Here is a 17,911-nt window from a genome sequence, read left to right as displayed (position 1 = left end):
ATATCATGGCAGTTACTTTTTCTTTTTAATACTGTACATTAAAAGGTGGATGAGAACGTCTCTGTCAGCTCAATTGTCATGTAAAAAATAAAGATTGTAATTTTAGATTGATTGTGATGACGACATATCGGCCACCATAACGTCTGTTAGTTGCAATTCGCAACCTCACCACTAGATGCCGCTAAAAATTACACACTGTGCCTTAAAACTTAATGTATTAAAAATATTAAACTAATATTACAACCAAGTAATAATTGAACTTCATGTGCCTATGACAGTTCTCTGTTGTTTATATTAATGCATAGGTGTCCTGGCAAAACCAATCTGTTTAAACTCCATGCCTGCTGATCATCACACAGGCCAATATTGTTCAAACCAGTGCCCACGGCCACGTTTTCCTTAAACTTTGATTGGAGCTACAGTTCTAAGAACAAGTAAAGCTTTGTGAGAGGGTATACAAGCCTACCTGTGTCTTTAGTGACTGGAGAGGAGTTGAGGTGGCTCTGGACGGCAGCCCCTGGTGTTAGTTATGAGTGTCAGAGGAGAGCGGCTCTCAGTGCTCTTCTTGCAGTCCTGCCCCTGTCTCTCCAGAGACAGTGGGGGTTTGATGTTAAAAGCGTGGCTGGAAGACAATACTGAGTACATGTGATCTTTTCGACTCTTTGGTCTATCGTAGGCTGAGGGAAGGTGAGTCAGGCACGCCTCGCCACTAATGATCTTCCACAAAAGCCTCTGTAAAATGTTGGTAGGCTACTGAAACTTTTCCCTGAGCCCAAGAAGCATGATTTTCTCTGATCAATTTCAGCCTAATCTTTGAGAGCTTGTATTAGTGATTAGTGAGCTATGTCTTGTATTGGTGATTAGTGAGCTATGTCAACATTAGCCTTTGTGCCTTGAAATCTCAACTCAGCCTTAACATATATCTGATTACAAGACGCTTTCTTCCACAGGCCACTGGTCAAAGCAGCACAATCAACTCATTATCAATGATGCATGGATCTAATAGACATAGGATTATTACAAACATATGAACATTAGAAGACTTTCTTATGCTGCAGGTCCTCGCTGTTCGCTGCAATTACGTCAGTCACAGAGTGAAACATATTGAACGTGCGTACATAAGCCATGATACTCTACTGACCATGTAGCACTTTATCATATAATAAGAACGTACTGTGTTAATATAGACAATGTTAATGCGTTTTTTTTTTTTTTTTGATGCCTGAAGATATGATCGACACAAAATATATGGAAATAAAATCAATTCACACAATTTACAGAATTATATATTTAAAAAAATAAATAAATAAAAAAGCCTTGAAGGACATTAAATCAACTGATAGATGAACAGTGGATATTTGTAGAAATGCCATCATTATACTATTTTTCTAATGCATATTATATAGTCTCAATGACTTCCCTTTTTTCCACTCCATAATTATATCCAACAAAATATGACTAAATATGACTATATAAAATATGACTTTATCTAATAGCTGCTCTAATCAAATGGCTGGCTAAACAATAACAGTTACTGTATATCCATTTGTCTTCATGGTGTTTTATAATTGTTTTTGTTTGTAAGGGATTGTACATACTATATATCCTATATTCAGTAAGTGTAAAATGTAAAAAGATAAAACACATTTAAAAATTAGCTTTATTTGAGAGCACCAATGCTCAAGGAAAAGCTTCCAGCAGAGTGGAGAACAAATGTATTATTACTAAAAAAATATTTTCTTTGCATAAAAATGAATCTTCACTGCCATCTAGAGGAAATATTTTGCATCACCGATAGGATAGTAGATATTAGGTATGAGCAATGTTGTTATGGTTCTTTTATCACATAAAGATAGAATCATTTGGCAAAATCAAATAAAACTTCATAGCTGTTAATCATGTACATCACAGCATTCCATTTCTTACCACATGGTTTTGCTGGGACTGAAATTTAAATATGAAGCCAATTATGGCCAACTCATTCAGAAATATTATAATATAATTCAGTATCTTTTAAAAAGCAGTAAAAATCTACTAAAACAGCTCTTTTACTCCCTTGAAATCCAGCCCCTTTTGAGCCCAAACAGGAAAATAACATGCTTGAACTCAAATGGATGTCGTTCCCAAACCCTTTACTGTGCATATTTGTGGTATTTTTCAATTTCAGGATAAAAATAGGTAAAATTCCAGTTTATTCTGAAAAATAAGTAAATAAATTAAATTTTATGTATTTTTTAATGTATTTATTTAATGTATTTTTCCATTTTCATACATGATCATTCATGTTGGTTCTGTTCTGTTTAGTGTTCTGTCCTGGTTCTATTGCTCTCCCTGCTCTTATCCATGCTTGGTTGCGTGGATGTGCAGGGAGTTCTTGCCCAAAACAGAACCATACCGCCAATCCTATATTGTCAATTTTACGATAGTGGTCCTGACAGAAATGGGATAATAAATTAAAAAAGGTATTTTGAACTGAAACTTCACAGAGACATTCTGGGGACACCTGAGACTTGCATTACATCTTGTGAAAAAGGGCATATAGGCTAATGGACTACTTTAATGGAATTTAACATTACAAGGCTAGAAAAAAATCCTTGGTAAAAATACCGCTTAAAATTATTTTGTTGCGTGGAACTGAGGAACATCTGATGACGACATAGTTTGATGTTTTATTCCCGCCCATGTAGAGATCGGATATTGAAGCTTTTTATCCATTTTTCTTTTGAAAACAAAAACGAGTTTAAACAAAGTAGTGTAGGCTGTAGGCCTAATATTATTTATAGGCGTAATATTATTTAAAATAGTATTATACACTTATTAGGCTACTCACAATTGGCCAGTTGAAATAATAGGCTAATTAAATAAATGTTTAAACAAAACAAAATGCCTCCGATAAAATAACTGACCTAACATGAAAATCCTTTCGATTGAAATCTATTTACTAATCTTGACTAAATGTGCGTTTATTGTTCACTTGTTCATGCCACAGCTATAGTAGCTAAATTGATCTTTAGAAAGTTTCGAATTTGAATTTGATACGTTTAGAGTACAAACCATCTGCTTGCAGTTATTTTCAGTAGGCTGGTTGCAGTAAATGGTTGATCCTGATTTAGCCACATGGTGGCGGTGTTTTGTAAAAGTTGTAGAAAGAAATGTCATGAAAATGTAGCGAAAAATGAAATCATCTGCAGAATGATTTGACCTTATCACGTGTTTTTGGTCTCTTTACTCTTTCAATGAAATGCGAAACAAAACAGAATCTCGTTGATTTAAAATATGCCAGTGTAACATAATTACTGCTTACAAAACATTTTTTGTATTTGCAGTTTAATTGTGCTACATCAGAAAGCACATGGCAGGTCAAAGAAGGAAACAAAATTACATTTGTTTATTGATTTTCTTTCAGAAGGTCGAGTTTTCGGCACTAGGCCGCAGTCGCAGGTGTGATGTGAAATAGACCCACCGTTTGCATATCTGAAATATTTTAAGGTAACAGTGAAGTTACTTAATTTTGCTAAATGTTGTAACATTCTGTTTAAATAATAGCATATGGCATTGTGTAACCTCTCAGGTAGTCTTATTTTAGGCTACTGTGACTATTATTTTCCATTTAGTTCATAACAGTGTACATGTTGTAGACACAATGTCACTACAGGTAGGCTATACATTCACAACTGAATCTACATTTACATTCCCTCCCATCAATGGATTACACTACAGGTATTGTATTATGTCTTTTCCTCCATTGTCAACCTAACAGCTGTTTAGGTTTCGTTGTTGTACCCTTCCAAGACAACCTGAACAGTGCTTATGATCAGGAAGAAATGGGTAAAAAAAACAACATCTGTCATCTACGGAATTTTTTTTGTGAAAATTTTCAGTCATTGACATTTACTCTCCTCTTTAATGCAGTGTGAGTAATGTTCAGAGAATCATAATGCTTTAAAAGATCATCATTATTGATCTGACAATGAAGACTTCTCTCTGTGCCTGCTTCCATATGGTCAGTCCACTTGGTCCTGCGTGTGTCTCTAATGCAAGTGCACACTATTGATCTTGTGACGGATGTATGGCATAAATGGCGACCCGGGAAGACGCTTATCAAATATATAGTGGAAACACTGGTGAGCTAATGGCTTGTCTTCAGGCTCATATCTGATAAAGTACACTAGTGTCCACAGAGTGACTGCAGTTTCTGTACATAAGTGTGAGAAAGTTATGGATTAGTATATTTACAGTCGTTGGAAAAAGTATGTGAACCCTTTGGATTTACCTCACTCTAAGAAAAGGTTCAATATAGAACCTTAAAAGGTTCCATCAGCGCTATGTATTTGGAACCCCTAAAAGGTTATATAAACTCTTAAAAAGGGTTCCTCTGGGTTCTATATAGAACCCTGGGGTTCCATACTTGGCCAATAGAACCTTTTACCAAAAAAAAAAATGGTTCTATATAGAACCATTTTGAAGTTCCATATATGAAGCGGGGGATGGAACCATTTCTGGTTTTAAATAGAACCATTTCTTCTAAGAGTGGGTGGGGATAAAATTAGGGGTTCTGCACAATGTCATTAAATTCGATTTGGTCTCAGATAACAATACATTTTAATCAGTGATTTGATTCCATGTCTTTATTGGACACACCATGTAAACAATGACAGTGCAGAAGCATGTTAATCACTTGGATCTTGAGTGTGCAGGTAGAACACACATGAACACTAAAATGAAGATTATAAGGCAGTCTTCAATAAATCCACAGGTTGAAAGTAGCGTTACACATACATTTTCACACATATAAAATGTAAAGTTTTACATTGACTTGATAATTCTCTAATTTCTCCTTCCCATCAGGTTAAGTCTTTTGAGGCACATGTAAATAACATTGCACGGTCAGCTTATTATCATCTGAGAAATATTAATTGTCTTCTACCATCTCATTCCGCTAATAGTACTGCTGTCCACGTACTTGTATGTGCTACATCTCGTATTGACTATTGCGATTCTCTTCTCGGTGGTGTTTCACAGAAACTTTTTCACAAACTTCAAACGGCCCAGAATTTAGCAGCCCGGATCATTACACAAACACCATTCATTGAGCACATTTCTCTAGTTTTAAGTCAACTCTATTAGCTTCCAGTTAGATATCACATTCAATTTCAAATTTTACTTTTCACTTATAAGGCTCTACATAGCACCTTCATATTTGCATGAACAACTTCATGTGTATTCACCAACTCGATCTTTTAAGTCTTCTACTACGACTCTAGTTATGCCATCTGTACGTCTGACCACCCTGGGATGTAGAGCTTTTAGTTGTACTGCTCAGAGTCTTTGAAACACCTTACCTCATCAGACATACAAAATAGTTCTAATTGAATTTTTAAATCATGGCTTAAAACTATTTTTTATATTAGCTTATTCTGATTGACTTAGCCTGTGTAATTTATTTACATTTTTGTTCTTGTTTATATTAATTGTTTATAAAGGGTTAGTTCACCCAAAAAGGAAAATTCTGTCAGTATTTACTCACCCTCATGTTGTTCCAACCCCGTAAGACCTTCGTTCATCTTTGGAACACAAATTAACATATTTAAGATATTAAGATCACTCCTGTATACTAGTCCATAGGCTTCTTGAGGGAATGACTTGCTGGCCTCGAAAAGTCATTAAAGGACATCGTTAAAATAGTCCAAGTGACTACAGTGGCTCAATCTTAAGTTTATCAAACGACGAGAACACTTTTTGTGTGCAAAAACAACAAAAATAACGACTTTATTTCATCTATTCGTTTATTTCTCCCTCTGCCTCGAGTCAGGTTACTAGTTTAATAGCGTAATCTTCTGTTATTGTACGTCACACGCATCACACACATGACCAGCGTCGGTCAATAGTGAGCCTACGTGTGACGTAGCTCTACGCAATCACACTACGTTAACTGACTACAGGCCCATAGAGAAGGAAGTGAATAGTTGAAATAAAGTCATTATTTTTGTTTGTTTTTGCGCACAAAAAGTATTCTCGTCGTTTGATAAAGTTAAAATTGAGCCACTGTAGTCACTTGGACTATTTTAACGATGTCTTTGATGACTTTTCGATGCCAGCAAGTGTCATTCCCTCAAGAAGCCTATGGACTAGTATACAGGAGTGATCTTAATATCTTAAATATCTTAATTTGTGTTCCGAAGATGAACGAAGGTCTTACGGGGTTGGAACAACATGAGGGTGAGTAAATACTGACAGAATTTTCATTTTTGGGTGAACTAACCACTGGGTGAGGAGTGGGGCTGGTCTCATTCATAGGTCCAACAGTTAGCGCACAGGATCCACAGGATATTAGCACCAACTCCACGCAATCAGCGAAGCTCCCTCAAGGGCCCTCCTCGGACAACTGCTCTCTTGTGGTGGTTTTCAGGCTGGCGTGTAGGAAGAGATGGGCTAGGAACTAGAAATCCTATACATGTTCTTCGTGGGAGCCAGTTCCCTGCTCAAGGCTGATAAACAAAAGCAGGAATGTTCCTGGTGGAAAAGAAAAGTAAATCCAAAAAAACAGGGAAAAACGCACAAACAAAAAAAACATGAGAAACATTCAATGTAGCGTCACTAGCATGGCGTAATCACATCGGTTCTTCTGTCACAACACACGACCACGAAGATGAATATTACAAGGCAGTCTTTAATAAATCCACAGGTTCAAAGTAGCATTCAACAACAATGAACAGAAACACGGGAACTTAAATACACATGCAAAGTGCAAACAAGTATGATAAGATAAACACACAACTGAATGACGAAATCAAATCTGTGACCATGACAACAAACAAAACAAGACAAGAAGAAACGGTGCAAATGAAAACAAAGTCCAAACTGAGGTGACTGTGACACCTTGACAAACCAGGCCAATCAATGCAATTGATTCAATGCAAAAAGATTGAAGATAGTTGGTCAGAGCTGCATAAAAAATCATAAAAATTCATTTTAGCATATTTAAAGTTCTCAAACAGGCACTTAAATGTTCCACAGCACAACTTGAAATCCAATTTGAGCCCATTAAAACTGCAGCTAGTTCAACAAAAAAATGGCTTCTTCAACAGATGAAAACACACCTTGAGCCCTGACCTCAAACATCACACCCAGTGCTAATTTAGAGACGGCATTACACACACATACATTTAACAATTACTAATTCCCCTGAACATTTTCTCACAGTTTTTTGAGAGGATTTATCACTGAGTGGTTTTACAGCAAGAACAGATCATTAATATTGGAATTTGGATAAGAGATTAAGATTTTGATTAGACGCTTTCCACCCTCACAAATAAATTATATTCTTGGTCTACATTTTCCTCGTACATCTCCATGTAGCCTCAATTTCACGGATTATTGATAATTGAATGCAAACTGTTATTGAAGAGGAGGAAAGTGGGTGTCAGTTCAACGATTTCATGACAGTGTCAACCATGCGTAACTTAGAGGAAAGCAATGAAACCAGAAATATTGTGCAGATTGGCTCATGTAACCGAGTATTAATAAATTCAGCTTCCTTCGGTCTGTGCTCGGGATCTAAAAACTACTTGTTTCGTTTTTTTAATTATCAAAGAGCAAAAAAAAAAAGCATTCACCATTTGATCCAACTCATCATCAAAAATATCTTTATCAAAAATAATAAAAAATAACAACAATAATAAATTAAGTAATTAATGGAAAAAATAAATAGTAAGTGTTTTCTCTTCATGCAACAAACATTTATCGTCATTGCGCAGGTGTGAAAATGTCAGGTAAGCATAGTTTACACTGAGACAGATTATAAATATTGAAACATGCTATTAATTTGTATTGTTCGATCGAGGTAGAATAGCATCTCCTATGAGAATGCAGACAACAATCCTTTGCCTGGTTTGGGGCCAAAATGCCCATTTCATCTTCCATAAACAGAGTCCACAAGAGAGTGATGTGGAAAGAATTGATTTTTTTCTTTCTCTTTGGGCTTTTCTTGTTCCACTCAGGGTGAGAGGCTTGGTAAATATCATGTTTTCTATATTCTGCCATTGATCTCATTAGCGGATGTGCGTCACTTTGCCTTCAATCAAAGCAATTGCTTTTTACAGTAAAGCGCATCCAGTAGTGACAACAAAGAGAACTGCCCAACACAGCTCTCTCTAATGAAAATTATTTAAAGGGGTGGTTTACTCCTTTTTTTTCTTTGCATGATTGTGTTTATGGGGTGCAATATAACATGTATTCGTGGTTTTTTCTTTTTTAAAGTCTTATTTTTCATAAATTTCACCTTTATTGTAAGCCGCTGTCTTTTCTGTCATTTGAACGAGCGGTTGACTTCCTGAGTCTATGAAAACACTCCCTCAGAAACAGGCAGTGGGCTCAGATTGGTTAGTTTGGACCGGTGTGTTGTGATTGGCTAAACTGTTGTGCACGTTGTTCAGAAAATTCACGCCCATTACCTTTACGGGCGAAGTTGCATGTGTTGTTCATGTCAAATGTAAATAATGGTGTCGATACTGCAGTATCAGTTTGAGCCAGAATCAGACCCAATAAAGCGGCGATGAAGAGAGGCAAGCAGAACCTCACCACACACGGCTCTTACAAAACGTTTCTGAATGGTGATTTGCCTATATTTTTTAAAACTTTATACACGTTTGTCTTACACAAAATAGCATCAAACTCACTGGCTACTATATACACAAACAGCGTTGGCACTGGTTTATGTTCTTGATCAAATCGAAAAATAACACCATAAAGTATATATACATGAAAATACATTTACAACATTAGTACATATACAAAATTAAGGTCCATAATGTTTGTATGTATTTGTCGTAGACATGAAATAGCATAACTAGTATTTGATAAAACTAAAACATTACATCTGAAATGACGAAGTCTTAGCCTACTTACAGGTTGTGGCCCAACAACTGATGCCTCTGGTTTTAAAGTTGGAACTGCTTCATGTTTTAGTAACAGTTTCTTATTGAATCCGCCATTGACTTTGTGGAGATTCTGGAAGCTGTCTTTCGTAAAATGAGAGCTAAATTACGATCGTCATTTTCAGGAACATAATCAAGCATAAATTTGTATCCATTGTTGACGAACTACAATGTCCGTGGGATGCCCGAACACAGAAGACCTGACAGCTGGGTGAAAATAACGCACTTTCGACGAGCCGCAGAAATATGGCCATGCCCTTTTTTGCATATTCCGGAGGGAGGGGTTGATGCAAATGTATGGGTTAGTGTCGTGACATCTAAAACCCGGCTGTACTATAGTCCCATTCGAGTCGTTTTTGTAAGCATTAAACTTCCTGATTTTTAAAAGACGATATCTCTGCTTACACTGAACTTTCAGCGCTGCAACTTTGCAGATACTGTTCATGCACCAACAGCAGCATTACACACTATTTAAAATAAAAAAAGTTAAATCGCAATCAACCACCCCTTTAATTGAGATCACAAATCCATTAATTTCAAATCCCATTAATTATGATGAAAAGATCCTCATGCTATTAAATATTGATGTTTACCGTGTTATTTGAGGAGGTCAAGTAATATGTCAAATTGTTTTGACATACTATTAAATAGTAATTTTTAACTTACAAGTTGATAGTGTTGGATTCTTTTCCACTTCACTCAAGAAATGCAGTCCTTCAATTTTAGACTGCTTAGCATTTTAGCCAGCATGTTTAAGCAGTATTTGTCATAGGTGAAGTGACTGGCTGACTGCCATACAGACGCTAAAGCATTAGCTGCTTTATTTAGCTCCATGTGTTGATGTATTTCATTTAGATCAGTCCATTTTTTTTTAGTTGAATGTACAGCACCGGAGACTTGTAATCCATTTACTAAATGACGTCTTACTGTGGCAAAATCATCGCACTTCCGTACTCAATTATGCAGCTCAATTAGCAAATAACTGCAGAGCTCTTTTTCTTTTACTTAAACGATACCAAAAATAACTATCCATCTGTTTTTTTTATTTTTTTTTATTGCTATTTAAAATAAACCATTACTTAAAGCAATACATCTAATTTAATTCTAGGCGCTTTTGGTAAACAATTCTTAAGTTTTGCAATTGTTGCGTATTTGCATTGTGAAATATGTCAGATGTAATTACAGTGAAATTTGTATGGTGATAGGAGTAATGTAATGTAAAAGTTTGCAGATAAAGATTAATTGACTGGCTGGCTCTCAAAAAGAGCCTTATAATCTCTACTTATTAGCAGAGAGGAATGGGCTGGGCAGCCGAGGCACTGCAATATGAAATGACTCACTACTACTATGAGGGCATAGAGGTTAATTAACAAAGCATCTAACTGGATGGGATCCATTTGAACTGTGTGAGGACACAAGAAAGCACTTGCCGTCACGATTGTTGAGAAGGCTGTGATGGGAACCTTGGATGAGTGGTTTTGGTGATTAGAATGAGCCCCATTTATGAGATTATATGAATGAAAATGAATCATTCACATTGTGCTCTTTTATTCTCATTCAGAAGCACATAAAATGTTATTGCTTAAATTTTGAAATATATTAAAGGTTTCAATCGCTCAAATAGATGCAGGAAAAGACGATGTGTATATTATTTAAACGTCACTCCTACTTACAACAGAGGACCTCAATGGTGTCAGTAAATATAAAGAGGATCATTTCATTCTGCAGAACGGGTCTCCGCACTCCCTCTAGTAAATGAGACCAAAAAAGGCAATTTTGGTTGCACATTTACAGTATGTGCACTTACCTAAGAGAGTACTGGGTAATATAAGCTAACTAAATTGGTTACGGTTAGGTTTAGGGGTAGGTTTAGGGTTAGTGCCTTGTTATTAAGCAGTTATTGCAATTACTATAATAAGTACATAGGGAACAGGACTGTAAAATAAAGTGCTACCTCTATTTTAGGGAATTGATCTGACTGTAAACAAGTTCCCATGGGTGGTCACTGTTGGGAGACCAGCATGACAATTAAACACACACAAAAAAAAAAACCCAGAATCACGACAAACGGTTCCCAGAAGGGTTTATACAGAATGGCTGCTGTCACTGTAATTTGCACAGAGGACCCAATAAAAACAAATAAAGCATGTCTCTGGGGCTACAAAACACAAAGCAGTGATGCAAAGGCTTTGTTTTTACTCGAACAAACCACCATACTACTATTATTCAGATGTAGAAATAAGATTTCAAATTTTTTTTGTCTCCTGTTAAATATTTTCATGAATTAAAATGAATTATGCTTGATTAACGTTGGTTTACAAATTGGATTTCTTAAATAGACACTTCCAGTAAAGACCTATTTCAGTGCTCCATTGGATTATGACCTTTTAAACTGGCATTCAGAACAACTGGACAAATCAATGCTGAACCTTGATGTGGTTGTCATTTAATTCTTGTTGTTTCAGAAATGCAAAATCGAGCGTGACATGAAAGGGGCATGGGTAAGACTATGCAGACCAATTACGGAAACAACCAGTCAGTCAATAAATCAAGTACCCCAAACCTTATGTATCTAAAATACATTTTAATCTTGCTCAAATTCACAATTGTTACAATTTGTAATTCAGTGGTAGTACCTCCCTCCTTTAATTCAAACATACTGTACAACAGCGGCATGTAAAGTGTGTTACATCAAGGCACAAGACACATCCATAATCAGGGAAGCCTTTTTATGAGGCACTGCTTTAATATGATCCCCCAAAATACCGTAATGTGCTGAGACACATTAAAGGAACAAGGGCCAAACCCGACTGTACATACTGAATGTGCTCTCTTGCTGAGAGGAAAGAATGAAGCAATGCTCTTCCTCGGATCCAAACGAGTAGAAAAATGATGGTTAGCCTACTGATCATCAAGGCTTTCTCGTTTCTTATTCTTTTTTTAAACTTATGATGCTTTGTTGAAGAGCCAACAAAATATGCAGTTATGATGTCTGGCTGGATGGAAACGATCAGTGCTATCAACTGGAGTCCATTCAGATGAAAGTGAGGAGTTTCCATTCCCAGGGTTCATAATGAGGACATGATGGTTTCTCTTTTATTGACAGCGATCAAAGAAGGACTGTGGACGTGTAGATTGGTGACCTGTGGAAAGATTTATGTTCATTCTGTATGCAACCTGCAAGATATCTTCATACTATAGCTATAATATCAGCATATGAAAAATTAAGATTTTAAGTAGAATAAGGTGCATACAAATCTTTTTTATAATAGCAGCATTATATATTACATTTTAAAATTCATTGTTTTACACTTTTCAAACGTCTACAACCTTTTGTTTATTTAGGCTTAAATTAGATTATGAATCCCAGATTTTCAAGGTGGACTGTCTCTATTATTGGTGGTGGTGTTTCAGTATGATCACATAATCATGAAATATATATTTATATTCTGTGAACATAAAACACGACACGCCTATAATGTCATGGTGGAATTATCTTGATTGCGCTACACTTAACACTTGAAAAGGCACAAGAGGATTCAGAACACAAATCACGTACCATTTCACGAAGACCCATTTATTTGACTACTCCTGACTGAGCCTCCTTCGTCTGCCGAACGCCTGGGAGCCCACATTAGTGGGGACAAATTTGCTGCTTCCGATTCCCCCCGAGCGGCTCAGGAAATCTGCCAGGCGATGGGTCACACATGTGGCCGTGTTACAGGCTCTCTTCTGTGTCGTAATACTGGAGGGGTAAAAAAAAAGAAACGGAATTGAAATGTTCATTTAGAAGAAAAAAAATATCAACGTATTAAAAGACTTTATTTATGCATTGAATATATTTAACAATAAAACATAAAAATGTCTGCGGTAATATATCTTACCTAAAATGTGTACTTAAGCCTGATAATACATAAGAATGCTCGTTCGTTTCTGAACTTTAAATAAACAACCGGCAAAGAAGATCTCCTTCTAAAAATATCTTTATTAGATCAAGAACAAAGTCAAATCACACAAGACAGGAATTTTGCTGTGGGTTAAAAAAAGCTTGTCGTTACGCCCTGTCTACCAATGAGAGCGCCCCGATTTTATGAATCAGTTATATAACCCAAATAGATCCAGTGACTATATGAAATTAGTGGAACAGAGTCTGTCTGAGATTTGTTACTCTGCCAAAGAAAGTAGAAAAAAATGTTCTTTCAAGTCAATCAGGCAAGCAAACTTCCACATGCACTTGCATATCAGGGCCAAGCACGGGTTTACAGCCGCTGCCGATTAGACGCGGTCGAGCGCCTCTCCGTATCCAGCCAACACATCACTCTCTTCCAGGCTGCGCTTCTTGCCCGGTGTACCCGCTCCAACATTGGTGCGTGGATATGTCTGCAGTTTGTGCAGCTCCTGGGACAGTTTCCCCAGCACGCAAGTGCTGAGGCTGGAGCAGCGCTTGGACACGGCTCTACCCAGGCTGTGAGGGAAAAGACCACATGCAGAGAAACTCATAGACACTTAGACATGCAGGATACGCTCACATACAGGATAGACAGGATGCATGTTGACATGCTTCCTCGCACGGCTGTCGTTATGGTTTCAGAAAACAAATCATGCTTAAACAATTCAATTCTGCTGCACTTTTCATGTCTTTACTTGAGCATATCATGCAGGCATTTTCTCACATGTTTTCAGATCATGCTTCCGTCCATGCCGTTTGATATCCTCGTTTCCATGCATTAAGAGCAAACAGGCATTTGCACACGGTCAATCTCTCGTAAATCTGACCGGTAAATAAAGTTGCATGCAGAGAATAAACTGGCAGAGAACTCTACAGCCTTCCCCACTTCTTGACAGAAATTCATCACATACCTGTCATTTACAACAAGTACAAGTACACTTGACATTAAGGAGGTATTGCTCTCATGTTGGAGGCATTTCGAGCTTACTTTCTTGAATGCGAGAGAAACAAATCAGTGCACACTCGCCAAATTATTCATCAGATTGCGTTTGGAATGATTCGAGAAATAGACACAATGGGGTTCGTACCTGTTTTCCTCAGTGGCTTGTTGTTCCATGTCCTCTGCGGTCATCTGCATGAATTCTTTGACAATTGCGTGAAGCAATCTTCTCGCTTCGTAGTCAGTAAGCGTAGTTCGATCTGGTGATGATTCCAGCGCAGGCCTGCAACGCAATGTCTTCGTGATGATCATGTCTTACAGGACTATACAAATAGTCTGTGTGAGCTCTCCTCTCATTTTTTTTTTTTTGTATGATAAAAGCACTTTTTGCTTGCTACATCAAATCCTAAACATAATCAAAACAATCTGCTAAGAGTATGGCACTTAAAAGCTGTCCAGTTGCCAAGTTAAGATTTATCGCCCGATCAATACTGTCGTAAGCAGAGTGGGTTTGGCCGGGATTCATCTGATGTAATCTAAAGACTGATAGTCCATGATGCCGCAACCTCTAATGAAAACATATGTTCCCTTGCCTTCGTCCGGATGACTTTACCAAAGCACCTACTTCATTTGTAAATATATTTAGCCAATTTGAGGAATTATCAAATAAAAACCACTGCCCTTTAAGCATTTATCAACATGACAATATGTTTCTAATAGAACCTTACCTGGCAGGAGCTGCATTAGAGCTGTACATCTGACAAATAATCAGTGCGTAGGCAACAAGGAAAGCGGAGATCTTCAACATAACCATGGTCCCCTGGAGTGAAACATGTCATCATTAAATAGTTTAAGAACAGACCGAAAATCACGAGGGGAAAAATGTCATGGTCAAGGGAAAAAGTTCAAAATAAGCACCCTCTTTAAAGTTTCATTAGCAAATTTAACTATTATTTGGAAAGTTATCCACACATTCTCCTGTTTGCTGCAGAAGAATTAGAGCTTGTGTGGTTGGTGCAGACATCTCCTACTGTCAGGCGCTATGCTATAACTGCAGCATTAAAGATATTAGCCTCGTGATTTCCCTTCCAGCAGGACTATGTGCATTAGTGTAATGAACTGCTGTCTCTGCACCCACAGCCAGGTCTAAGTAGCCGTCCAATTCTCCTTGAAAAAAAAAATATATATCTATCCAGCGTGCCTCTCTGTGCAACTACAGAGCCAAAGAGTAATGCATATACCATTAAGCTCTCCCTAACATTTTATTTTACTATTTACACACATCTATGGTACAGTATATTGAGATTTATAAAAAGCATGGCACATTTATTATGCGTCAAGCCATAAATAGTTGTTACTTACCTTGTAAGATGTTCAGCTTCGTGCAATAGAGAGAGTATAGAAAAGAGTCGTCCCAAAATAGAGGGGATATTTCAACTTGATGAAATTTTGAGTCTGTTGCATTAAGCTACAATACACCTGCCTATATACCCACCATGTGGGTCTCACTATTGACAGTGTGGGTGTTTAATGATTCTCCGACAGCCAACCAGAGCTCACTGCTCCCTCATCCAACCAATCAGATTGTCCTCGGGCTTCTGGAAAATGATAAAGAGTGTGTCACACTAATGACGTCATTCTTCAATCACAAACTGCTCCATTCACAAAAATTCACCAGTGATCAGCAAAATTCGATATCGTTTTAAAAAAAAAAAAAGTAAGGGAACTATTTGAAGAAAGTCTATGATCTGTTTTTCTGTAGTGATAAATTTTAGTACCAACCTAATCTATCGTATCTATTCAACTCTCTTATCTATCTGTCTGTCTGTCTATCTATCTATCTATCTATCTATCTATCTATCTAATCTGTCTGTCTGTCTGTCTACCATTGAATGCGTGAAATGCCTCTATCACACATATAAAGTTGGTATGATACTTCTGTTCCTGCTTTATTCTTCAATTATAATTTTCTAAAATTATACTTTTGATAATTGTTTATAAAACCTTGTGTAAAGCACATACACAAAACTATTTTGAGAGGGGGGGGGGGGTTGACAAATGGATTATGTGTGACATTTTCGCAAATCCATTTCAAATTACGTGCCAGACAAATGTTGATGGCAGAAAACAAACTCGAATACCCTTTAACTGTGTATCCTGTAATAATGCGTGTGATCAATTGCCACATTGCTCTTGTCCTTATTTGGGTTTCCGTGATGATGTGACCCTTTGTCCGAATCAAAGAGGTTACGTCCATAACAAGTCTATATCTCACTCCCAATTACAGAAGTCTTTGTCTTGAGGCATCATCTGACTCCTCTTCTTTATTGGTTAAGGCCTAATAAACCATTTCCACTAAGAGACAGTGTTTGCGTCACATAGGAACCCCATTAGTCTGGATGAGCCTTTTAGTGCTATCGAACCCAAAGCTTCGCCAATGACGGAATCAGTAAATCTGGGCGACGTGACAGGACCAGGGACCTATGCTATGGACGCAAACTACACTTGCACGCGTGATGAACTCCAGCCTAATGAAAGATCATTTCCTCTATAGAGGAACAATTTGCTGAGATGTACTACATCCATAGTTCAAGGAGTAAGCAAACAAAGTCGAGAGTTTTCCTTTCCTGCATCAAACTTTGGAGTCAATACTGTAACCTTTTCAAATTTGGTCATGCTTTCATCACTCACTCCAGCCAGCCTACTGTAAGTTATTTCAGAAGACAGATAATCATTTTGTTCTGAAGCAGACAATGTCCTTTTAGATTATGTTTGCTTATGGGCTGCATCTGCCTATATGTGAGACATCCTTCAGAGTTAATTTGAGGAAGGGCATCAGTTTCATATGGTGGCCGTTATCATGGTGCAGGAGACGTCCGACACAGCTTTTTCGGTCTGCGTGGCTGTTTAAACACCTGCAGACGGAGCGGAGCAGGGATTAAGTGTGATTTGTAATGACTCTGAGAGGAAAACTAAACACAATCCATAACCCTCTCTGAGACAATGAGTAGCACTAAATGGTCAGAGAGGAGCCAGCACAGTTCATCCTTAGACATTAAGGAAATGAGATTTAATCACTGAGTGTTGCTTATCAATCAACCCTCGTTAGCAAGTTAGAGTTCATCATAATCTCATCTGTGTGCTTTACTAATCACACACCATCCTTTTCTTTAGAGGCTACATTTACAACCAATGGTATCATCTGACTGGGATTGGCACGCTACCAAGTCACCAAGGACTAACAAAAAGAATGACTGAGACACCTCTGATGGTTATTAGCCCAGATGGGTATTAATTCAAAACTGCTTACTGTATATGCAACACTACAAAAAAATGCAATACACAGGAAACAGCTATTTGTGAATTCTGAAACTAATTATGGTTCCAGCCTTGTCTTTTGCTAAAATCACTGCAAAGGATTTCTTGTTTTCATAATATGCCGTTGGTTCTCTGAGGCCTCAAATTCCTTTTATTGATTAATTTATGTTGACTGACTTTTCCCTCAGCTTAACCATATCCATAATTAGAAGTGTTTCTTATGGGAGAATATATTGAATGTTCTATAGATGTCCTCATTATTTATCACAAACACTTCAGTCTTTGAACAGAATCCCCTGAGACCTGCTGGATGTCTCTATCAATACCGATGGAAGGGCTCAAACTTCATAGATAATAAGGCCCAAAGACACCACGTAATAGAGCATCAACAATGTGGAAAATCACATTTTTATTTTATTTTTTATTTTATTTTAAATACAAGCTCATGCTATTTTTATAGGCTGCAATTAAGATAAAAGGGTTATGCCATTCTGCGGGCACTATTAGCTTCTTTTTACGAGGCTTTGTTTATTGATAACATATACATAAGAGTGTTTATTAATTTATTTGTTCATTTTATTTTTTGTTCATTTATTTGGTGATTGTTGTGCGCGATTTGAAATGGAAATGTTTTGTACTGTCTTGAATTCATCTGTTCTAAAAAAGCAATTAATATGAAAGCAATTTCCTAATTAAATATGAGTAATAGCCTACATTACAGTAGTTACGACAAACTGAGTTTTAAATATGAAAGATTCTGCAGTGCAT

The 17,911-nt window shown here is 37.1% G+C and overlaps 1 protein-coding gene across 3 annotated transcripts; it reads right to left on the bottom strand.

The window, feature by feature from the left end:
- Positions 1 to 10,971: 10,971 nt before the first annotated feature.
- calca (calcitonin related polypeptide alpha) lies at positions 10,972 to 15,685 on the bottom strand. 3 transcript variants are annotated; one of them, XM_089129601.1, is made up of 5 exons: positions 15,321 to 15,677; positions 14,554 to 14,645; positions 13,974 to 14,108; positions 12,496 to 12,681; positions 10,972 to 12,079 (listed from the first exon to the last, which is right to left on the bottom strand). In XM_089129601.1, the coding sequence occupies exons 1-4, from the start codon at positions 15,321 to 15,323 to the stop codon at positions 12,522 to 12,524; spliced, it is 390 nt and encodes a 129-aa protein (XP_088985727.1). In that variant the 5' UTR covers positions 15,324 to 15,677; the 3' UTR covers positions 10,972 to 12,079; positions 12,496 to 12,521. The 3 variants fall into 3 exon arrangements, with proteins under 3 accessions (XP_088985727.1, XP_088985726.1, XP_088985725.1); XM_089129600.1 differs by lacking the exons at positions 10,972 to 12,079; positions 12,496 to 12,681 and adding an exon at positions 12,902 to 13,401 and having other exon boundaries at positions 15,188 to 15,685; XM_089129599.1 differs by lacking the exons at positions 10,972 to 12,079; positions 12,496 to 12,681 and adding an exon at positions 12,902 to 13,401 and having other exon boundaries at positions 15,321 to 15,685.
- Between the last annotated feature and the right edge of the window lie 2,226 nt (positions 15,686 to 17,911).

Source organism: Pimephales promelas, chromosome 1 (assembly GCF_988280905.1).
Source record: "Pimephales promelas chromosome 1, fPimPro1.hap1.1, whole genome shotgun sequence".
NCBI classification, from domain to species: Eukaryota; Metazoa; Chordata; class Actinopteri; order Cypriniformes; family Leuciscidae; genus Pimephales; species Pimephales promelas.
The sequence above is the reverse complement of the archived record's forward strand: the minus strand, read 5'-3'. Positions and strand labels throughout refer to the sequence as shown.